This window comes from Geotrypetes seraphini, chromosome 3 (assembly GCF_902459505.1).
Source record: "Geotrypetes seraphini chromosome 3, aGeoSer1.1, whole genome shotgun sequence".
NCBI lineage: Eukaryota > Metazoa > Chordata > Amphibia > Gymnophiona > Dermophiidae > Geotrypetes > Geotrypetes seraphini.
In genome coordinates this window covers 219,900,990-219,925,336 of record NC_047086.1, presented here as the reverse complement: position 1 = coordinate 219,925,336, position 24,347 = coordinate 219,900,990, and the positions used below count along the sequence as shown (strand labels likewise).

The window sequence follows — 24,347 nt, the reverse complement described above, 5'->3', positions numbered from 1 at the left end:
CTTTCGACAAGGTGCCACATGAAAGGCTGCTTAGGAAGCTGTGGAACCACGGGGTGGGAGGGGATGTGCACAGATGGATCAAGCACTGGTTGTCGGGTAGACTGCAGAGGGTCGGAGTGAAGGGCCAATATTCTGACTGGTGGGGAGTCACAAGCGGTGTGCCACAGGGATCGGTGCTGGGGCCGTTTATCAATGACCTGGAAAAGGAGGCAAAGTGCGAGGTTATAAAATTTGCAGACGATACCAAACTGTGCGGCAGAGTTAGGTCCAGGGAGGAGTGTGAGGACCTGCAAAGGGACCTGGACAAGCTGGAAGACTGGGCAAACAAATGGCAAATGCGCTTTAACGTGGAAAAATGCAAGGTCATGCATATAGGGAAAAAGAACCCGTTGTTCAACTACAAATTGGGGGGGGGGCATTGTTGGGAGACAGCAGACTTGAGAGAGACTTGGGTGTGCTGGTGGATGCATCACTGAAGCCATCTGCACAGTGCGCAGCAGCCTCGAAAAAAGCCAACAGGATGCTGGGCATCATAAAAAGGGGCATAACAACCAGGACGCGGGAAATCATCATGCCATTGTATCGAGCGATGGTGCGTCCACATCTGGAATACTGCGTTCAGTATTGGTCGCCGCACCTCAAGAAGGACATGGCGGTAATTGAGAGAGTCCAAAGGAGAGCAACGAAACTGGTAAAAGGGCTGGAACACTGCCCATACGCCGAGAGGTTGGATAGGCTGGGGCTCTTCTCTCTGGAAAAAAGGAGGCTCAGGGGAGATATGATAGAGACCTTCAAGATCATGAGGGGCATAGAGAGGGTGGATAGGGACAGATTCTTCAGACTGAAGGGGACAACAAGTACGAGGGGGCATTCGGAGAAACTGAAGGGACATAGGTTCAAAACAAATGCAAGGAAGTTTTTTTTCACCCAAAGGGTCGTGGACACTTGGAATGCGCTACCGGAGGAAGTGATCAGGCAGAGTACGGTACAGGGATTCAAACAGGGATTGGACGGATTCCTGAGGGATAAAGGGATCGTGGGATACTGAGGGAGGAGCTGGGATGTAACACAAGTATAGAAAGCTAACCAGGTAATAAGTATAGAAACCCAACCAGGTCGTGCATGTGCAAGACCGGAGGGTTAGGACTTCAATGGGAAGATAGGACTTCAATGAGAAACCAAGGTGGCAAGGGAGCCCCTTCTGGTGATTCAGACAGGTCGTGACCTGTTTGGGCCACCACGGGAGCGGACTGCCGGGCAGGATGGACCTATGGTCTGACCCGGCGGAGGCACTGCTTATGTTCTTATGTACATCTATTTTATGCTATGAAATATGGTACTTACTTAACACGATGTAATAACAGAAACAGTGGATAGGAAGGTATGCACTCTGTACCATGAAGTATGTCATTTGGTGAGAAGTTTGATTGTTATAGGCAAGTTGTTTTGTTAATTGTTTTATTATGCATGTACATTTTGTAACCTGCCTTGGATAAAGGCAGGCTAGAAATGATAATAAACTAAACTAAAACTAAAATGTGTATCTTAACTCTTCCCCTCCCACCCCCAACACTGAAATGGCATCTCAAAACGTTACAGGAATTCGACTTCGCCCACAAGGTGTAAGATGTTGAATGTATCCATACCAAATCTTTAAAAAGATGTTCTTATGTTTAAATGAATGTTTTCCTTCTTGTGCCTCTCAAACCATAAGCTGGTATACTTAATTTCACCAGTGCCAATATCCAGGGGCTTCATCCCCCCCCCCCACCCAATGTTGTAGAACAGATTTCTGTGAAATAAGAAAGTTTCCACTTCAATAGTGTGCTAATTGCACTCCTCCTTGGGATTTGCTTGCCTATAAGTATTCTGGGGTGTCTAAGAACATAAGAATTGCCACTGCTGGGTCAGACCAGTGGTCCATCATGCCCAGCAGTCCGCTCCCGCGGCAGCCCCTACCAGCGCCATAACCGAGACCAGCCCTACCTGTGTACGTTCCAGATCCGCAGGAACTTGTCTAACTTTGTCTTGAATCCCTGGAGTGCGTTTTCCCTTACGACAGCCTCCGGAAGAGCGTTCCAGTTTTCCACCACTCTCTGGGTGAAAAAGAACTTCCTTACATTTGTACAGAATCTATCCCCTTTTAACTTTAGAGAGTGCCCTCTCATTCTCCCTACCTTGGAGAGGGTGAACAACCTGTCTTTATCTACTAAGTCTATTCCCTTCATTATCTTGAAGGTTTTCAATCATGTCCCCTCTGTCTCCTCTTTTCAGGGAGAAGAGCCCCAGTTTCTCTAATCTCTCGCTGTACAACAACTCCTCCAGCCCCTTAACCATTTTAGTCGCTCTTCTCTGAACTCTTTCGAGTAGTACTGTGTCCTTCTTCAAGTACGGTGACCAGTGCTGGACGCAGTATTCCAGGTGAGGTCGTACCATGGCCCGGTACAGTGACATGATAACCTTCTCTGATCTGTTCGTGATCCCTTTCTTAATCATTCTAAGATTCTGTTTGCCCTTTTCGCTGCCGCCGCACATTGCGCGGATGGCTTCATCGACTTGTCGACCAGTACTCCCAAGTCTCTTTCCTGGTGTGTCTCTCCAAGTACTGCACCAGACATCCTGTATTCGTGTACAAGATTTTTGTTACCATCATGCATCACCTTACACTTGTCCATGTTAAACATGCATCACCTTACACTTGTCCATGTTAAACATTAGAATTCCTATAATGAGAGACATATAATAGATAATGGAGTGCAAGAATTGTTGAATCTGAGGACACTGCTAAAAGGCATGAATGATAGTATTATCTGCTAGGTTACATTTGGAGTATAAAGGAGACTGAGTTGCATCAGACTTGTGCAACTGTTGTTGAGAGTAGTAGGCCTGCAACCGCACCCTAAAAAAATGTTTCCCTAAACCCCGCATTAGTGACAACCTGTGGTATTCCCTGAATGGTTTACAGAATGTCCCAAGTAACTAAGATAATCCCCAAATCTCTTTTACATCTATGTTTAATTTCTGTAAAATCCCTACTCTCCTCTGATGTGCAGGAACCACATCCTCAGAGATATCAACAAAGAATTTCCTCAACCTCTGACTTATCCTATTTCCAAGATTCGCTCTACCCAAAGATCTGATATAATGTTGCATCTGATTGTATGTAAACCTCGATTCCCAAACATCCCCTATCTTGCTCTATAGGTCCTCCAGTGGCAACAAAACTCCTGATGTAACTAAAATCTTCTACCATAACTAGCCCTGCAGCCTCCCAGTCTAGGAACGTCAGGTTTTCTAGCCTGATCATCACATTTTCCCCAAATAGTTAATAAATTGGTGTGGAGGGACTGCCTCTCAATTTATTTATAAGCAGTCTCAAAACCTCTCTCAAAGGATGATAAATCATACACTTATGTAGCACATAAGGAAGCAGGAAAACCATAATATATAATAATGAAAAAAAACATAAGGTGCATAAAATGCTTTTCCAACTCTAGTGTAATCTAACAGTTATCTTGGAACAATCCAATCTCTAATGTGTCGCAACAAATAAGCCTGATTATATAATCACATATTTGGGATATCCAGGCCCCAAACTCCCCAGTTACCTAAGAGAAAGGTGAATCTCATCTAAATGTTTCCAGCAAAATCTAAAGAATAGAAACATAGAAACATGATGGCAGATAAAGGCTAAATGGCCCATTCAGTCTGTCCATTCACTATGTCCTCCTCTCCCTCCCCTCCTCACCTGTGCTCTCTATAAATAATTCAACAAAATTAACAAATGCTTTCATTACTAGTCGCTTAGATTACGGAAACACGTTATTTCTAGGGTCAAGCATAACCAATCTATCATGCCTACAGCTAATTCAAAACACTGCAGCTAGATTCCTAATAGGTGCACACATCTGCGACCATATTACTCTGATCCGAGTCAGCAACCACCTCCTGAGAACTCCTTTTGGAGCCTTTGGAGGATTTCTTAAACTCTGCCACCGAATTGCAGCTGTATTTCACTGGGGCTGAAAGCATTCTGTCACCGGGGTACAATTTCTATTTTCTGGACTGGCCCCCTGCTGGAGTGAGCGGCAGGACCCCTTAAAGGTTCGAGGGAACCAGGGCTGACAAAGTCTCACTCCCTCCAGGCGCCACAGAACACGTGGAACACGGCTGCTCGCCAGACAGCCATCTACCACAAACAGGGCATGAATCCAAAGTATCCTGCCCTGATGAGTCCATCTGAATGGTTTTCTTGCAAAAGCGAAGCTTGTAGAGGCAAAAAATAACTAGATTCAAAACAGGAAAATCCAAGATGGCCTGCTGCAGGAGCACCCCCCAAATTCACTGTGACAGGCTGTCAGCCCTATACTCACTGTACCATGCTGTGTGCTAGGAAGCTGCAGAAAGAAACTGAATCAGCTTACAGGGAGATCCTCTGCCTCAACAAGCCTTGTAAACAGGACTGGTCTTCTTGACTGCCCCTCTGGCCTGATTCCACCGGCCAGGGACCTCTGCCATCCACGGAACACACCATGCATGCGACCCGGAAGATGAATCCAGTCGGCTCTGATCCCAGGCATACCTTCACAGAGTCACACAGCCTGAGCTCAAACCTACCAGCGAACAAACCTGGGGTAAGCTAGTTCCCAAGGGAATAGTCCCTGAGCCCTGATCTGAAGGTGCAGGCTGCCAAGGAAGTGTACTGCAAGGTAGCCAACCCCCTAGAAACAGACTTTATCTGGAAAGTCTGGGATCTCCCGCAGTCAGAGCTGTCCCCGTTGGGAACCTCTGCAGCACGAAAACACAAGATTAGAAGAAAAATTACACACAAGCAGAAAAGACTAGCTCCTAGTGTCTCACTTGTAGGAAAGCAACTGTAACTTAGGGGGAAGTGCTGAGATAAGAAGGGAGGGTCTGAAAAAATTATGTAAAAGAGGTTTCCTACAAGCAGTCTCGCGACATGAGATGCATAACCCACTTGTCGAGGAATAGAGGGGGATTGTACAAAAAATTGCAACTATATAACAGAAGTAGGCAGGAAGATATGCACGCACAGGACAACACTAAAAATTAACGTAAATTATGGCAGATGAAGATCCACATGGTCCATACAATCTGCCCAACAATTTGCTGCAACATAGCTTAATCAATATAATGTTACTTGAGGTCAATATAGAAAACATTGTGCCATTGTATCCACCCAATACTATGCTTAATTATCAAAGCTACATGGTTATCTAATATCTAAAAACTTCTAACATTTTGAAACTTTTCCAGAATTGTTCTAAATGTGCCCCCAGAAACCATAAAAGTATAATGGCATATTTGTATAATGCCATATTTTCACTTAACTGAGACGGCTGTTAAAGCACTACACACACAAATCATCCACTTTATCCAAGTCTTCAACTGTCCACACCTCCTATCCCATTCAAGTCTGGGAATAATCAAATGTTTTTTCCTCTTGGTCCTCATTCTTAAAAGATATGGGCCGACTATTCTACTCACAAAAGTTTACAATTTTATTGAATGTGGATTAGCCTTTAGACAAATGGCATTTGCACTAATTGTAGCCAGAATTCTACCCATTGCTTCATGTAATCTACATCAGGGATCCCCAACCCCTGGTCCACGGCCCGCCATCTAACAGCTGGGACACAAGAGATCCTTCAGCAGAACCCCGCTGACCGCCGACCTCCGTTCTGAAAAGCAGCAGCGAGGGAGATGGGTAAGCAGGGTCATCGGGGTTCTGATGCACGTGGGGGATGGGAGGGAGAGATGGAAAGGTGCTGTGCAGGGAGATGGGTTGACAGGGTCATCGGAGTTCTGCTGCACTTGGGGGATGGGAGGGAGAGATTGAAAGGTGCTGTGCAGGGTGATGGGTTGGCGGGGTCATCGGGGTTCTTCTGCACGCGTGTCACTGTCTTCCATCGTCCCCCGATGGGATAGTTTGGTTGCAGGAAAACAAGCTCAGGGCTCCCACTGATTCTGCATTATGATAAGTTGTATAATTTCTATTTATAACTTAATAATAATAGAAATGAAACGTATATTGTGTATAAAACTGCCCTACCAACCCACCCTGAATCCTCCCCCCCCATTGGTCCCAGGAAAAATTTGCTTCTATAAAAGGGGTCCTTGGTGTCAAAATGGTTAGGGACCACTGATCTACACCCCTCTATACTCTGTTTAAAGCTGGAAGGACATTTAGTTTTGCAATGATTCCATGCTCTTTTTATATATGGATCCCCTATATGTGCATTTATGAATTCATTTGCTGTTTTTGTTCTTACCACCTCCCCTAGAAGGTATTCCAGGCATTAGGGCAGATAAAAATCGATGATTTAAAAAGAAAATCAAATTTAAAAAAATAAAATAAAATGCTTTAAAAAAAAAAATAAAACCACAACCCCCCCCAACTATATAGTATAGTTTTCTATTTAGAGTACATTATAGTCCAAAAGTTAATCAATATGAAATAAGGATTAGTTTTTGATTACTTAGCTTGAGGCTGTATATTCATGCAATGTTTACATTTTTTGTAAATAAATTCCATAAATCCATTCATATCATGGGCAATTTTTTTTTATCCAGAAAATATTCCTAGAGGTGCTTGGTTTTGTATTTCTCAAAACTGTGAATTTGTGTCTGCAGAGATAATATACTTCTTTGCAGCAAAAAAGAGTTAAGAAAATGACCTCAGCCCCACTGTTCCTTTGCAAATTTATATACACAGAAGCAACTGTTTACCTCTTACGTGCTAAGTTTATATTTCTGGATAAAGGAGCTAAGTGTAAGGAGGAAGGGGTAAGCAGTAAAAATGAAAAAGTGAAACCTTTTGAGCTGAATACTCCACAAGTCTATCCTCTCCTTGGAGGAGAAAACCTATCATGGCAGCAGGCCATAAAAGACACCCAGTTAATGAAGTTCCTCTACCTATGGGTAAGGCAGGCATGCCTGCAGCACGCAAACATTGCGACAAATAAATACAGAGCCTGATGGCCTGAATGAATCATCATGAGACATTCTTTGATGAAGATGACAAAAGGAACATGTCTGAATAGGCATGATCTTCAGGCTGGTAAATGTTTTGATCTTATCATATTTCTTAAAAACTGTCTTCAGGAACTGTCATATTTCAGCAAAAATATATTTGTTATTATTAGTGCAAGTTACCATCATTTTGATACAGTTGTTATGAAGAAATAAAGAGCTGAAACAAGCAACTATTCCTTTTTTGGGCAGTACTAAGTGGCAGTGAAAGCAATGGAAAAAACATGATTTAAATACATTCTTTCTGACTAGTGATTTAAATCAACTGGATTTAAATCAAATCCACCCTGCCAGGCATCCACCACCCTTTATAAAAAGTATTTCCTGATGTTACTCCTAGCCTGCTGCTCTGCTATCTCAATTTATATCCTTCAGTTCTATCATTACCCTATTTCTGAAAAAAAAAGATATGTTGGTATATTAATATGTTTCAAGTATTTAAACATCCATATCACATCTCCCCTGTTCCTCTTTTCCTCTAGGGCAGTATATTACAAACTGTGTGCCTCCTGAGATTTCAGTTATGCTGTAAGATGCTGGGGAGGAGAGGCGCCAGCTGACTGCCTACAGGACGTGCCTCACGCAGCAAGAGGCATATCTTGTAGGCAATCAGTCAGTGCCTCTCCTCCTCTCCATGCATCTTTCCTGCCGGCATCCCCCCACCCACCCAACGCCTCAGGGACCGTCTGGAGGGCCTTTGCATGCACGTGACATCCACACACTTCTGGATGCCTCGAGCCGCAGCCACTTTTAGTGTGCTGCGGCTCAACAAAGTTTGCAACACTGTTCTAGAGTAAACACGTTTAGGTTATCAAATCTCTTCTCATACATCTTTTGGCACCAACCCCCAAATCTTTTCAGCTTCTTTTGAACCACTTCAGGTTTTATGTGCATAAGGAGACACAGCCCTCCAAAACTCAATGCAGTACTCCAAGTGGGTCCTTAGGAGGAGAGTGTGATGTAGTGGTTAGAGCTACTGTCTCAGCACCCTGAGATTGTGGATTCAAACCCTGCACTGCTCCTTGTAACCCTAGGCAAGTCACTTAATCCTCCACTGCCCCAGGAACATTAGATAGATTGTAAGCCCATCAGGGCAGATATGGAAAGTGCTTAAAGTACCTGTATGTAAACTGCTTTGAGTTGGTTGTAAAACTACAAAAAGGCAGTATACAAGTCCCAATCCCTTTCCCTTCCTTACCAATGACCTATACAAGGGCATCACTATTTCCTTTCTTCTGCTGGTTATGCCTCTTTATGCAGCCTAGCATCCTTCTAGCTATGGCCATCACCTTGTCACACTGTTTCGCCACCTTGAGATCTTCAGACATTATCCCTCCAAAGTCTTCCTCTCTTGATCTGTGCTTATCAGCCTCTTGCCTCCTATCACAAGTAGCTGGAGAACATACCCACATGAAGGCCACCACCTCCTACTTGTCCTTGGAGAAAAAAAGCTGGATGCTAAAGCTACTAACAGAGGGGAAAGGATTCAAGCTGATTTGGGGTTAGAGAAAGCTGGGATGGGTAATACTTGGAAAGAAATATTGCTGGGGAGGGTTAGGCCTGAGGAGCACCGAAGCCTTATAACATTCTGCCAAAAAGAATAAAGAAAAATTTTAAAGTATACAGAATTTTAAAATTATTGTGCACAAGGTGGATCAATAGTGGAGTGTGGGGTAGCCAACAGTACTCTGCTCTGGAGGAGTATCACATGGAACAGAGAAGTGATGGTCAGTTAGATAACTATGGAGCAAAAAGGTGGAAGAAGTGGGAGGACAGAATAAAATACATAAAATAAAATGAATACAACAAAGTGAAGTTATATGTAGTAAGTGGGAAATACTGGCTATGATATACACTGGTCAATTATATTGTTTGGTAATAAAAATTCCAACTATGATGGAAGATAAAGGCCAAATGGCCCATCCAGTCTGTCCATCCACAGTAACCTTTATCTCTTCCTCTCTCTAATAGATCCCACATGCCTATCCCACGCCTTCTTGAATCCAGACACAGTCTCTGTCTCCACTACTTCCTCCAGAAGAGTGTTCCACACATCTACCACCCTTTCTGTAAAGAAGTATTTCCTTAGATTACTCCGGAGCCTATCACCTCTTAACTTCATCCTATGCCCTCTCATTCCAGAGCTTCTTTTCAAATGAAAGACTCGACTCATATGCATTTATCCAACGTAGGTATTTAAACATATCGACCATATCTCCCCTTTCCCACCTTTCCTCCAAAGTATACATATTGAGATCTTTAAGTCTGTTCCTATACGTTTTATGATGAAGACCACATACCATTTTAGTAGCCTTCCTCTGGATCAACTGCATCCTTTTTATACCTTGTAAAGGTGCAGTCTCCAGAATTGTACACAATATTTTATTTGAGGTCTCACCAGTCTTATACAGGGGTATCAATATCTCCTTCCTACTGGCCATACCTCTTCCTATGCACCCTAGCATCCTTCTAGCTTTCACCATCACCTTTTCAACCTGTTTGGCTACTTTAAGATTATATACAATCACATCCAAATCCCACTCTTCTGTCATGCACATAAGTTCTTCACTCCCCTAAACTGTACCGTTCCTTCAGGTTTTTGCAGCCCAAATGCATGACCTTGCATTCCTTAGCATTACATTTTAGCTGCCAAATTTCAGACCATTCTTCAAGCTTCGCCAGGTCTTTCTTCATGTTATTCACCCCATCTGGGGTGTCTACTCTATTGGAGATTTTGGTATCATCTGCAGAGAGGCAAATCTTACCTGACAGCCCTTTGGTAATATCGCTTATAAAAATGTTAAAAAGAATAGGCCCTAGAAGAGAACCTTGAGGCACACCACTGGCAGCATCCCTTTCCTCAGAGCGATCCCCATTAACCACCACCCTTTGTCGTCTTCTACTCATCCAGTTCTTGACCCATCCCATTCCTTTGGAGCCCAACCTGAGGGCACTAAGTTTATTTATTAATATATGATGTTCGATGTCAAGCATATTAGCTACATATAATGAAGAAATCCCCTTTTCACTATTTCACCCTGATTCTTCCTCTGTCATTATTCTTTAAATCCTTATTACCAAATGTTAATATATGGTAAACTGCTTAAAACTGTAAGAAGTTATGTTATTTAATAAATATAAAAATACTGTACACCCAATTTTAAAATTAAAAAAAGTTTTCACCAAGGAGGAAGTGATGTCAGCAGCCAAGATGGACGCTTCAGCTGTTAGATCCGAGTGCCCCGCAGCATAATCTTTATATTTTTCCTCCTCTGGCAGTTGCTGCGGGGGTTTACTTCTAATCCCTGTTGAGGGAGGTGTTCTACAGCATGATGGCGCTGAAACAGCGAGGAGCCACGCTGACGGAGTTTGGCTACACTAAACAGCACCCCCCGAGCCACGTGGTTGGCCCATCTGGGGAGAAGATGATGACAGAGCACGCTAAACCCTCGGTAAGTGCCGGGGAGGTGGATTCTGCTGCGTCAGCGCCGGCGGGGGACTCAGGGTAGTTTGAAGAAGTCTGCACCTGGATGGCTGAAATTAAAGTGGATATCAAGGCAGTCCGGGAGGGACCTTAACTCGCTTGCAGCCGACCTGTGGGGGGAGATTGCTATGCTGGGGCGGAGAGTGGCGGAGACTGAGACGCGCCTTGACGAACAGGCTGAATTTATTGAAGGTTGTGACCGCGGGCTGTAGGACTGTCAGCAAACTTTGCTTCAATTGCCGGACAAAATTGAGGACTTAGAGAATAGAGGACAATGTTGCAATTTGCATTTTAGAGGCCTACCTGAGTCCCCAGAATATTTGAAAGTAGAAGAGGTTGTGACTAAAATGGTGCAGTCTATCTTTCAGGAACAGGAATCTGTGGAGCCGCTGCCTGTTGTTCAATTGGAACGGGCGCATCATGCCTTGGGTTGCCCGTGGGATAATGTAGCCCGGACATAGTCATGTGACTTTAAACTGAAAGAGCGGGATCATGCACATGGCTTGATCCCATGTGATTCATATGAGGTGGAAATCTTCCAGGATATCGCTAAAGCGCAGAAAGAAGGAGATGCGCCGTTTTACCTTGCTTTTGAAAGATAGGGGCATCAGATATAAATGGCAGCATCCTTTTGCTTTGGCATACTATAAAGATGGGCAGTTGTATCAGATCCGCACGAAGGAGGAGGCCATCAACAAGTTCCCCGAGCTTCAATCTGATTCTGCTCTAAGGCCTCCCCGGGAGCCTTCTAAGTTGCCCTTGCCTCGGTGGCAGTGCTCTGTCTTGCGCAAGAGGTGGCTACAGCGGCAATCCCCTATGTCTACACCGTCCAAGGGTATAAAGTGAAAGGTTTACTGTTTTGCCTCTTGGATTTGATATTTCTTTTTTGTGGCTAGTGGCCTTTCCCTTTGGATAATGAGGGTCGCTACTGTGTACTTCCACACCCCCCCCCCCCCTTTTTAGGACCTAGACTTAGGCCTTGGTTTTATTTTTAAGGCCTATTTCATTTGATTTTCACTTGAACACTTGCTGTTATAGTAACTTCTGTCAGAATATTTTGGGTTAGGGATATGTTTGATATATGGGGCATGTTGATTGGCTCCTTCCTCCTGTTTTTCTTTTTGGGGTTTTGTTTTTCCTGATGGATTCTTCTGCTTGTAGGATTATAGGGTTGCTGGTGCTTGGGGGGGGAGGGGGATTGTTGGGGATGATGGGTGGGTAGGGGGGGCAAGGTCTTATAGCGGAGATGGCTGGTGTCTTCTTTGGCTTGTTTATTTTTGGTCCTGTTGGGTAGGTGTGTGGGGTTTGTGTTTCCTCTTTTTTTTTTTTTGTCTCGTTCAGCTTGTGGGATGGGGCATTGTGAGGGTTGGTCTCTAGAATAGAGGTCTGCACAGGAAAGGGGATCACGGGAATCCCATGGGTCCCGCGGAAATCCCATCTAACCCACAGGACTCCCACGGGGACCCCCTTCTGGCACACAGGACTCCCACGGGGACCCCCCTCTAGCCAACAGGACTCCCACGGGGATGGAAGACTTTGGAAGCAGGATTCGTCCATATAATATAATGGACACGTTAGCCTTAGTAAAAGAGGGGGTTTATAAGTTAATTACCTGAACAGAAAACAAAAAAGGGTTCCACCAAAGAGAATCCACAAGGAAAACAGCAGCGCAAACACAAAAGAAACTGTGGAATTGATGATCCTGTCAGAAGTAATTGCTGCTTTTTATGGGGACGGGCGGGGATGGAGATAATTCCTTGCGGGGATGGGTGGGGACGGAGAGGATCCTGACGGAGACGGGTGGGGATGGAGTGGATCCTGGCGGGGACAGAGAGAATAATGGCGGGGATGGGTGGGATTTCTGTCCCCGCGCAACTCTCTGCTCTAGAATGACGACTTGTATTTTGGTGTCCTGCAATGCACGAGGCCTGAATAGAGGAAGCTCGGCGGCATCAGGCTTCAATTTTGCTGACCCAAGAGACTCACCTGCTTGCAAGACATGAGCATTTGGTTCATCATCCCTGGTACCCTCATACTTATTTTGCTTCTAATGTTCAAGGGGGGAAAAAGACTAGGGGTGTAGGCATATGGTTAGCTAAGCCCTTACAATTTAAGATTAAACGGATTAGGCGAGACCCACAGGGGCAATATCTGCTGCTCCATTTAGTAATGGGTTCTTCCCATTTTACAATAGTTAATGTTTACGCCCCCAATGAGAATCAGGGAGAGTTCTTTCAGCAACTAGATAAGCTATTGTTGCAGTAAGCAGAGGGCATGATAATGATGGTGGGGTGGGGGGGAATTTTAATTTAACGCTTGACCCTGCTCAGGATAATACCGCAGCCTGGGTCAATTATGCAGGAGCGGATTGGGAACACCTGAAATAATTTATGGCGCATTGGGGACTGAGTGACATCTGGAGAGGGCATCATGTTGAGTCTCGGGCCCATACTTTTCATTTCTCAGTACATAATTCTGGTTCTCGAATAGATATGTGGTTAGGGGATGGCCAGGTGTTGGAGTGGGTAGTTGCTTGTGATATTCAGACTAGCACTATAGCTGATCATGATCCAGTTACCCTCTCTCTTAGGGGGGGGGTGATTTTAGTCCCCCGGCCTTCTTGGCAGTATTCAGATTCTCTTCTGGCTGACCCAGGCCAGGTGGAACAGCTGACTCAGGCTTTAGTAGAATATCTGGAGTTTAATGATCAAGGGGATATTTCTCCTAGGATTCTGTGGGAAGGATGTAAGGCTGTTATACAGGGCTGGATCACAGCTCTACAGGCAAATCTTTATAAGTCCTGGAAACAAGAGGAGAAATTGAGGCAGGAGTTACATGAGGTGCAGAGTGGGGGGGGGGGGAGGGAGGAGACAGATGGGCGGCTGGCTTCTACCAAGGAAAGAGTACTGGAATTGACCCGGGCCTTGCAAGATCTGGAGTTGGCTAGTATAAGTGAGTCTTTACAATGGGTTCACCAAGCTCACTTTGAATTTAATAATAAAGCTAGCAGGCTTCTGGCTACTAAATTGAAAAAACAAATTGTGTGTAATCATATTTCTCAGATTAATGATAATGCGGGACGGCCTCACACTTCTATTCAGGAAATTAGCAAGCTCTTTGACGATTACTATCAACTCTTATATAGTGCCCAGGATATGGATACCAAGGCTGAAATGGATACTTATCTAGAGTCTCTCCCATTGCCTAGTTTAACAGCAGCGGAAACTTCTTTGTTTTCCAGCCCTATAGAAGTGGATGAGACGGTGCAGGCCATCAAGTCATTGCCTAATGGTAGGTCACCCGGCTTGGATGGCTTTATCAGCAGCTTTTATAAGTCTTTCTCGCATATCTTGCCATCCATTCTCACCAGGGTATTTAATTCCCTTGATGGACAACCGCTGCCTTATTCATGGCGGTTGGCAGCTATAGTTTTACTTCTTAAGCTGGGGAAGCTTCCTACAGAGTGTCCATCTTATAGACCTATTTCACTTTTAGATAGTAACTATAAGATCTTTACTAAAATCTTGGCTACCCAGCTGCAGAAGGTTGTAGCTAAATTGATTAAAAAAAAAAAAAAAAAAAATATCAAGCAGGGTTTGTGCGTCACAGACAAACCTTTGATAATATTAAATCTGCACTCCATCCTGTTTGGTCGGCTAGGACGTCTGGCTCACCCTCTCTTATTTTGTCTCTGGATGCTGACAAAGCGTTTGATAGAGTGAGCTGGGCGTTCCTATTCCGTAAACTACACAAAATGAGGATTCAGGGCAGATTTTTTTGAGTGGGTTTCAGCACTTTATCTTGCCCCACTGGCTTCTTTATGGATTAATGGGCATCTTACGCAGCCTTTTGAATTCTGCCAGGGCACTCGGTAGGGCTGTGCTCTTTCTCCGCTCCTGTTTGCTATTGCAATTGAGCCCCTGGCGTGTAGGATTAGACACTGCTCTAATATAGTAGGGATCTCCTGGTGAGGGAGCAACAACATAAGATCTTGTTATTCGCAGATGTCCTTTTGACCCTGCGGAAACCTGGGACGTTTCTGGTGGCGTTATCTTGGGTACTGGGAGAATATGGTGTCCTCTCTGGATTTAAGATCAATCCTCATAAGTCAGAGGTTCTGAATATTAATTTGCTTCCGGATCAGATGTCGGCCTTATGCCTGCAATTCCCATATCAGTAGGCATCTTCAGCTATTCGGTATTTAGGGGTCAATTTGACCTCAGATCCTGGGGAGCTCTTTCGGGCTAATTATCCTGGGCTACTTCATGAGATTTTTGTGGAATTAAAAAGGTGGGAGGGTTTGAATACTAGTTGGTTGGGTCGAAATAATGCAGTCAGAATGATTCTCCTACCTAAACTGCTATATCTCTTTATGGCTCTTTCTATTGAGCTTTCTTCCACATTTTTTCAGAGGCTCCACCGACAGGTTTTCGCACACATTTGGAGATGGTGGCTCCCTAGGGTGTGGCGTTCTATTTTACATCAAGATAGATCTCAAGGGGACATGGGGATACCCAACTTTGTACTTTATTATAGAGCTGCTCTGTTGCAGGAAATTGTTATTTGGATCTCTTTTGAGGATTGCCCTTGGCCGCCCATGGTAGTCCTTTATTCGCTGGAAATTGCCCTGGGCGCCCATGGCAGCGCTCCGGGATTGAATTTTGCATGCTAACCTCTTTTGGGCTGTTATGTTGCATACCTGGTATAATCTGCAGAAAAGTATGTTTCCCGAGAGGGTTTTCTTTCTCCATAAGAACATAAGAATTGCTGCTGCTGGGTCAGACCAGCGGTCCATCGCGCCCAGCAGTCCGCTCACGCGGCGGCCCCCAGGTCAAAGACCTGTGCCCTAACCGAGACCAGCCCTACCTGCGTTCGTTCTGGTTCAGCAAGAACTTGTCCAGCCTTGTCTTGAATCCCTGGAGGGTGTTTTCCCCTATAACAGACTCCGAAAGTGCATTCCAGCTCTCCACCACTCTCTGCGTGAAGAAGAACTTCCTTACGTTTGTACGGAATCTATCCCCTTTTAACTTTAGAGCGTGCCCTCGCGTCCTCTCTACCTTGGAGAGGGTGAACAACCTGTCTTTATCTACTGAATCTAATCCATTCATTATCTTGAATGTTTCGATCATGTCCCCTCTCAATCTCCTCTTTTCAAGGGAGAATAGGCCCAGCTTCTCTAATCTCTCAATGTACGGCAACTCCTCCAACCCCTTAACCATTTTAATTGTTCTTCTCTGGATCTTTTCGAGTAGTGCCATGTCCTTCTTCATGTACGGCGACCAGTGCTGGATGCAGTATTCCAGGTGAGGGCTTATCATGGCCCAGTACAGCGGCATGATAACCTTCTCCGATCTGTTCGTGATTCCCTTCTTAATCATTCCTAGCATTCTGTTCGCCCTTTTTGCTGCCGCCCCAATTTGCATCACCCAGGGCTTTTTGGCGGGCTGGGAAGAACCAGTTAGGGGTCGTTGGGTCAGGGCAGGACTTAGGACACTGGGTCAAGTATGGGAGGACCAGGGATACTGTGGTTTATGCTCAACTGCGTACCTTTTTGTACAAACACACTTTTTGGGAGTTGGGTTTGGGGAAAACAGTATTGGAACGTAAGCTCTTCATCTGGGGGTGGGTCGAGGGGGTATCTCTAGGATTTACAAAGCTCTTTTATTGCGGGAAGCCCCAGTAGATCCTTATCGGGAGGCTTGGGAGGGGGTCTTAGGGTTGCAGGGTGGCTTGGTATCTTGGAAGCGCCACTATAAAGGCTCTTTCAACTCTCAGTGTCCTATACTGTTATAGAAAATGGCTATAAAAGGCTCTTTCAACTCTCAGTGTCCTATACTGTTATAGAAAATGGGTACAAAATGTACTGTCTATGATATCTTTCACCTCTTAAGATCCATCAGTTTGCCCCACTGCTTCTGATCAATGTTGGAGAGGGTGTGCAGTCAGGGGAGATTTCTTTCATATGTGGTAGACCTGCTCAGTTATTCAACTGTATTGGCACCAGGTAGGACAGTTGGTGGTGCGTGTTTTGTGAAAGCACTGCCCTCTTCTTCCAGTCTGCTGCTTTCTGAATGTTTCTCTGCCTGGCTACGCAAGCTACAAACAACATCTGGTGGCCTATATTTTCACAGCAGCACGAATGGTCCTGGCGGCTAGATGGCAGCAACCGGGCTGTCCGGTAATGTCAGCTGTCTATGCTAAATCTGGAATACCTACAGCTTATGTCCAAATTGACTGCCATACGACATAACACTATGCACATATATTGTAAAATATGGGATGCCTATATAGCCTGGAGAGCGTACCCAAGGTGAAACACTGTCTTGATGGTTGTGTTGGAATTGTATTTTGATTTCTTCTGGCTGTAAGACCATGGGGGGGGGGATTGGAGGAGATAGGGTGGGTCGTTATGGGTTTCTTAGGGTTGATGGTTGTATTGAGCTTATGTATTGTACTTTTTTATTAGCTTTGTATTGTTGGCAATTTAACAATAAAATTTTGAAAATTAAAAAAAAGTTTTCACCAAATTTATCCAATAACTGTTTCTATCCTAACTATTCCCTCCTTTCTTATGCTTTTTATTTTGACTTTTCCTTTCCCATTAGACATAGCTCTCTCCTGTCATTTCCCTTCATATCTCTCTTCTGCCCTATTACTATTTTTCTCACCTTTCTTATTCCAACATTTTCTACCACTCCATGTCTCTCATCCAACTGCCTTTTAATCTTTGATTTCGTTTAGCTATCAGCTCCCACTCCTTCATCTCCTCCTTACTCTCTTTTCCACACCCTTCATCTCCAGCAGCCATTACTTCTCAGCCTTGTAACCTCACCAGATCAGCCCTCAACCTAAGATAATCAGTCTCTCCCTAGCTTATTTAGAATGGGCCTGAGTTACAGAATATGCATATGATGAGGACCATGGTTCACAGCAAATGTGTTGTAATCATGTTTTCTTTTCTATCAAATTATCACTATAGCTGCAGGACAGACATCCTGAAGTGAGGATGAGGCACCAGTTGTGTATATGCAGCAGGAAAGGCACAAAAAAGGAAAGGAAAAAAAAAGCAGCAATAGGGAGTATTGTCTACTGTCAGCCACCTACAGTCCTTCACCCATTTTCCTGACCATTTCATAAAAGGGGATGGGTTATTTCTGAAACACAAACTTCTCAGTACTGAATGCCAACTGCTTAGGCCTTTATGAGTTTAAAGCTAGAGCATGGCATTTGGGAGAAGGATCAGCCATTTTTCATACTTTGAGCTATCTATATTTGAAATAAGAATTTGTTATGGTATACCAAAAAAGAATGCATTCTAATATGATGTTAACCATATATATTCTTATTTAGTTCAAGCCTTAATAAGTGCTTTAGATTAAGGAAGAATATGAGGAAATACAAACCTTAGACAAGTGCCTGTAAGAACATTTCGTGCTGTACTGGTCAACTGCATTCATTAAGAAGAATTATCCATATGTCCTACTATATGAGTTAATAGAAAACTGGCAGAAAGAAAATGATTGTTCTTTCAGACATACAAGACAGTACAGATTCACCCTTCCTAGTAATTCCTATTCAAACTCCGGCAATGGAAACAAGAATACCTGTTTTACCCGTGATCGGCCAGGGGAGCTCCTGCGCCGAGACTTTTCTCCTTCCATCTTAGTTCCAGAGGGGTCAAAAAGCAGAGAGTCATCTGTTTCCACCAGGGAATCCCCACACATCCTCACCGAGCTGTCATCCTTTGATGTCATGCAGAGGTCCATGGAGAGTGACCCCCCATCATGGTCTGGAGATCCCATAGGGTCAGAGCCGTGAAAGCTGCCTGAGGTATCTCCCTGGCTGAGATTTGAGATCTCATTCACAATGTCTGATTTTATGAAGAGGTCCCGAGTTCTGAGAGGGATTTCTGAGTTGTCATACAAAGACTGCCTTTCTGTCCTGCTTAGCTTATAGTCTGCAAAAACCTCCATAGGGGTTATACTGATACTTTCCTCCACTTCTGAGAACTTATGCTCAGAGAAGAAACTTAATGGGGCCTCACACTCCCCACTGCTAGAGAGCAAATTTCTGTCTGTGCTATCAGCACGCAAAACGGAAATCTGCTGACTGTCCCTTCCAGCTGGAACATCAGCCTCAGTATGCTCAACAGGAGTCACTGGTGAAGCTTCAGATACCAGACCTAGGCTACAAACAGCACCAGCGAAGTCCTGGGAGGAAGACGGACTGTCCATAGACACTGTATAGCTTGGACTCTTCAGACTCTTTGGCAGTTCTTGCTCTTCAATGTTCATCTCCTGTGACTCCACTAGCTGTTCCTTCTCAGCTTCCTCCTGCCCTAGTGAGGCAGATTCAGAATAGGACTCCACTGCTGGAAGCTGTGTATCCAGTGCCTGTGGGGAAAGAGGAGGATTACCCGGTTCTGAAATGATCTCAGGCTTTTTTCTTGGGGAGGAACAGTCAGGTATCACCTCTGCAGGAGCAGTTTGGTCAGAGCCCAAGTACCTCTCAGCATCATGTAGGACATCCCACTGTTTGGCCCTTGATGTGTTGTCACTATCATGTACTGAGGAGGAAAGAAAAGAAATAAAGAGATGAGTTGTCTGCTTCTTAGGATCACTGATATACAGTCTTTGACACCAAGTATGAGAGGTCCTAAATGACTTCTCTATCTACATTAGAACATGCATCTCACCTGTCTGTGCAGTACTAGGATAAAGCAACTTTTCTATTTGTGCCTCTTCTAATTTTTCCTCTTCTGGTGGTTCTGACTCTTTCACCGGTTTCTCTGAATTTCAAGATAAACAAAAGTTAGTACACAATAAAGCACTCCAGGACTCAATCCTCCTCTTTTAAAATACATACACACCAGCCCTTAAGCTTTTCACCATCATGCTTTTGAAACCCCATTTTAAACTAGGAGTCCATGTACACCAGTGGTCTCAAACTTGCAGCCAACCAGGTACTATTTTGAGGCCCTCAGTCTGTATGCGATTGTCCACTCCACAAGTGTCCAGCGGTCGCATCCAATGGGCTGTAACCTCACATAAGCGCTTTCCTGCGTCTGTACACGATTGTGAAGTAGCTTGAGTTAACAGTTAAAGGAAAGATTTATAAACTACAAAGAGTTTTACCTCATGTAAAATTGTCATTTGTTTAATAAGACATTAACTATTTTTTCCGTGGTCTTTCAAGTACCTACAAATCCAAAACGTGGCCCTGCAAAGGGTTTGAGTTTGAGACCACTGATGTACACTAACATGTCTGAAGACTCATATTCTTCTCCTTTCATAAAATGTGAGTAGACATAAAAATATCAAGGTATATACTCAAATGGTAAATAAAAAATAGTAACAGATAATCTGGGAATATAATCAGTCAAAACAATAAAATGAATAGATGATAATGGAAGATTACGTACTTACATTCGATAATCTTCTTTCTAGTAGTCCCTGGAGGATTCTATACACAAGGTGTCTAATCAATTCCCGTGACCCGGGACCTGCAGAAATCCACTTTTCTCACCATGTGCTCCTCTCTCATACTAGTACTGAGAGAGAGACCCCTGCAGTTACGTCAGAAAGCTAAGCAACCACACTGGAACAAGGCAACAACAAAGTAGGAGGCACAGAAACATAAGTAAGATCTGGTCTGTTCTGTAAGAAATAATAACATAATTAATAAACAGCAAACAAGCAGCACAATTAAGAACAATGTAGAACTAACCTGCTGTGTGGAAACCTGCCATCTGTAACTACTGTATTCACATAAAAGAGTGAAGCCCCCCATATGGCTGTAAGATATATCGGCTTGTAAAGAGAAAAAAAACGAGGATGAAAAAGGCAGGCGCCTATATTAAGAGGGTGAATCGTATAGAATCACCCAGGGACTACCAGAAAGAAGATTATTGAAGGTAAGAACCTCATCTTCCATTCTGCTACTTCCCTTCTAGATTCTATACGCAAGGTGACATACCAAACAATGACATCGTCTAGGGAGGGGTAGAAGAGCCTGCCCTCAATATCGAGGACCCAAAAGCGGCTGCCACATCTACTCTGTAAAATCTGATAAAGGTATGAAGAGAAGACTAAATTTCATCTGACTGCTCAGGCTTCCACCCACGATGCAGCTACATTTCTAGTCAAATGGGCCTTGAGAGAAACTGGTGGATGTTTGCCATGGGCAATGTTAAGTCGACAAAATGGCCATAAGGAACCAATAGGCGATATAAGCCTTAGATGTTGACTTACCTCGACAAGGCTAGGCCATCAGGACAAAGAGATGATCTAAAAGGTGAATATCATTAGTTTTCTCCAAATAGTGGAGGAGGACTCTCTGCATGTCCAATCTGCGCAAGATCTGATCCTTTCATGCCGACTCCATGGAGTGAAAAACAGGTAAACGAACTTCTTAGTTGACATGAAAACCAGAAACCACCTTCGTCAGAAAGGAAGGAACGTACGGAGAACACATCCCAAATCTGTTATCCATAGAAAGGTGGCAGCTCAGTAAGGGCTTCCACAAGACCCTGCAGAATAATACTAAGATTCCATATAGGAAAAGGCAGGCACAAAGGATGATAAAAGCGAAGCGCCCCGCTGAGAAATCTGATAACATCTGGATAAGCAGTCAAAATAATGTCTACTCTGCGATCTTAGGAGTCTTTAAACATAACACCTCCATCGCTAGGAAGGGCTGTGCACCTGGAAACCTGCACCACCTCAGAATCCACCTTTGGCGGCTCAAAAAACTGCTGAAATTCAGGAGCCACAGGATAAAGCTTAGACACAGCTTTAGTCAACCGAAAGCAACTCTTCCGGGCATCCCATTGCAGAAAAAAAGGAGGTCAGAAAATTAAAGTGGCTCATGACCAAACACTGTGAAGTAGAGGGCTGAGATTCCAAGCTGAGTTTTTTCATGGCATATGTGATGAGATGATGGATAGATACACATTTGAAGAGTCTGCAGATGGAAAGGTCCTCACCCAGATCCGGACTCTCTGAGATATCCCACTGAATTGACCTGCTGAGGATGGAAGCAGTGTCAGGAAATAGAATAGGCATAGTATACATGTGCAAGCTAAGACAATCTGGATCTGTGGTAGCTGCCATAGAGGAGTCCTGTAGAGGGACTTCCAGCAATGGACAGACCTGTTTGGAGGAGGAGATGCACTCACTTGCCACGTCAAAAGAGCTCGATCCATGGAATACGCTCTCCACAAGAACTGAACAAACTCTGGAGAAAATGCATACCCTGGGGCAGCAATCAGGTCTCACTGAGTTGTTGGCACTGCTCAGGAGTCCCATAACTCGGTGTATAGACGCTTGACGCCATCCTCCAAAACAGACATCAGGCAGAATTTCCTTCCCAGGTCCTGGATTCACACCGGCTCCCTAGCCCTCAAGAACCCGAAGAGGCAAGACCCAAAGCTCCTGCCCCCTCCCCTAGTATGCTGTGGCACACGGCACACAGGCACCCTTGTGCCTGCAATCTGATGCAATCCAAATATGTACTCAACATATTAGGAGCTAAGGAGTCCATTCCTACCAATTTTAAACAAAAGCGAGGAGGTTTGAAGCAGAAATTAAGCCTAGAAAAAAAGATCAATAAAAATCTAAGATGGCCATCACAGCGAATTTGTGCCAAAAATCAGCAAAAATAAACAATTTTTGAATAGAAAAAGTAACGATTTGGGGAGGTGGGAACCCTGAAGCCTACCCTCAGAAACCCTTAAAAATAATAATAATAATAACAGTTTATATATCGCAATACCGTTAAGTTCTATGCGGTTTACAGAAGATTAGTGGAGTACAAGTTGAGTTAACTTAAGGGATGTGGGAACAATGGGGAGAAAGGGCAAGAGAGGGGAAGGAGGGAAGTGGGTCAGCTGTTTTACATTCCACCCCCAATGGTCCAATAGGAAATAATGGCATGTCACTGAAGTGACATGCCTGTCAGCTCTTTTTACAGCAGCTGAATGGAGGAGAAAGATTTTCTGCCTCAGAAAAGCTCCAAAAGGACTAAACTTCAAAATCTTCAGACTGCCAGTCAGATGGACCCCGAATGAAACCTCTGCTTCCTTGGAACCTCTCACACAACTAAAGAGGGGACATGCAGTCGGCGCTGCAAAACTCCGAGGGGCTACTATTCAGGATGCACCCAGCCTGCACTTAAACCTCTGACAAGGTTATAAGGCACGCTAGCTCCCATGGGGATGGACCCTGAGCCTGAAATAGGTGGCACAGAGCAGGCTGGCCCCATAGGTCCATAGAAGTTTCTCCGTGAAGCAACAGTCCGGCTCTGTGGAATTGCTTCCTTTTCTCCAGCAGACCACTGCAAGGGGTCAGACAGCACCCAAGCCACCGAAAATGAACTTTTAATCACAAAAAAATAAGAGAAAGATGCAGAACAGATTAGAAAGACTTCTGCATGGATCACTCGCAGAAATTGAAACTGCAGGGGGGCTCTGTCTCGCTCTCAGTAGTAGGAGCATATGGTGAGAAAAATGTGGATTTCTGAAGGCTCCGGATCGCGGGAATGGATTGGATATCTTGTGTATAGAATCTAGAAGGGACGTACCAGAAGAACATATATTAGCAAAGAAATTACACCACATATAAAACAAAGAAGTGGGTTGTTAGAAGTCTATAAATACTGTCAATGTGTATAATGGAATGCCCATCAAAAATCCAGTACTATCAGAAGTCCGACATGTTTCAGCAGAACCCTACTTCAGGGACAATAAAAGATTACTGAATACAATGAGGATCAACAGTATGGCCCTTTATATTAAACAAAAAGTGGCTTTAGATCAAGGGTGTCAGAGTCCCTCCTCGAGGGCCGCAATCCAATCGGGTTTTCAGGATTTCCCCAGTGAATATGCATGAGATCTATTTGCATGCACTGCTTTCATTGTATGCTAATAGATCTCGTGCATATTCATTGGGGAAATCCTGAAAACCCGACTGGATTGCGGCCCTCAAGGAGGGACTTTGACACCCCTGCTTTAGATGCTGTTTTCACTGTATAATTTTCATTTTTTAAATTGACCCCATTTATGTGTCATTTATTCCCTCTGCCAACAGAAAGGGATGTTTAAAAGGCTGCCATGCTGTCACTGCACAGATTCAGGGTAGGCTTATTATCATCTTCTGGAAGCTTTAGCAATCCGTTGTCAAGGTAAAAAAAAAAAAATGCCTACATTTTGGAGTTGTGTGCACAGTTTGAGAGGTTTAATAGATTTTGCTGTTTCTAACTTGGTTTTAAGTTGTAGTCTTATAGCTCCTACTTTACTACATTTTCTTGGGTTTGTTTATTTTGAATGAGTTGGAATAAGTTGGTCAGAATTGTCATCAATGATGTTTCTTCCTGTATGTGCTTTTGTAATTACATTAGAATTGCCCATCTCCTATAAAAGTTTATGAGAGATTTCTGCAAAGGTTTTTTTAAAGCATCTGTTACATTTTATTTGGTTGGTTTCCTCCCTTCCCTTATCCTTCGGGTTCTGCTATCATATCTTTTCTTGTGGTGACTTTCATCTGCTGTACTAAATACTGGCTTTCTTGCAAGTGATTATTCTGTTGTACATGCAATGCATTATGCTTGTCTCTGTAGGAAAAGCAAGACTCCCATCTTTTCTTCTGAGCAGCCCAAATCAGAATTGGATTGTCATCCCTCCCCTCTCTCTTAGCCCATGGCCTGATTGCTTCTAATCACATGACCAGGTGTTCAATAATTTTTTGCTGCCTCAGATATTTCTTTCTTGTGGGGATGAGGATTTATTTTTACACATACTGTACTTTAACCTTGC

At 44.0% G+C, this 24,347-nt stretch overlaps 1 protein-coding gene across 1 annotated transcript in view; it reads right to left on the bottom strand.

The window, feature by feature from the left end:
- Nucleotides 1-24,347, bottom strand: part of LOC117357250 (histone-lysine N-methyltransferase 2D-like) — a 468,534-nt gene that overhangs the window by 356,932 nt on the left and 87,255 nt on the right. The window contains 4 exon segments of the mRNA XM_033937621.1: nucleotides 4,734-4,788; nucleotides 12,524-12,584; nucleotides 18,142-19,103; nucleotides 19,233-19,325. Coding sequence (XP_033793512.1) covers nucleotides 4,734-4,788; nucleotides 12,524-12,584; nucleotides 18,142-19,103; nucleotides 19,233-19,325 — 1,171 coding nt within the window.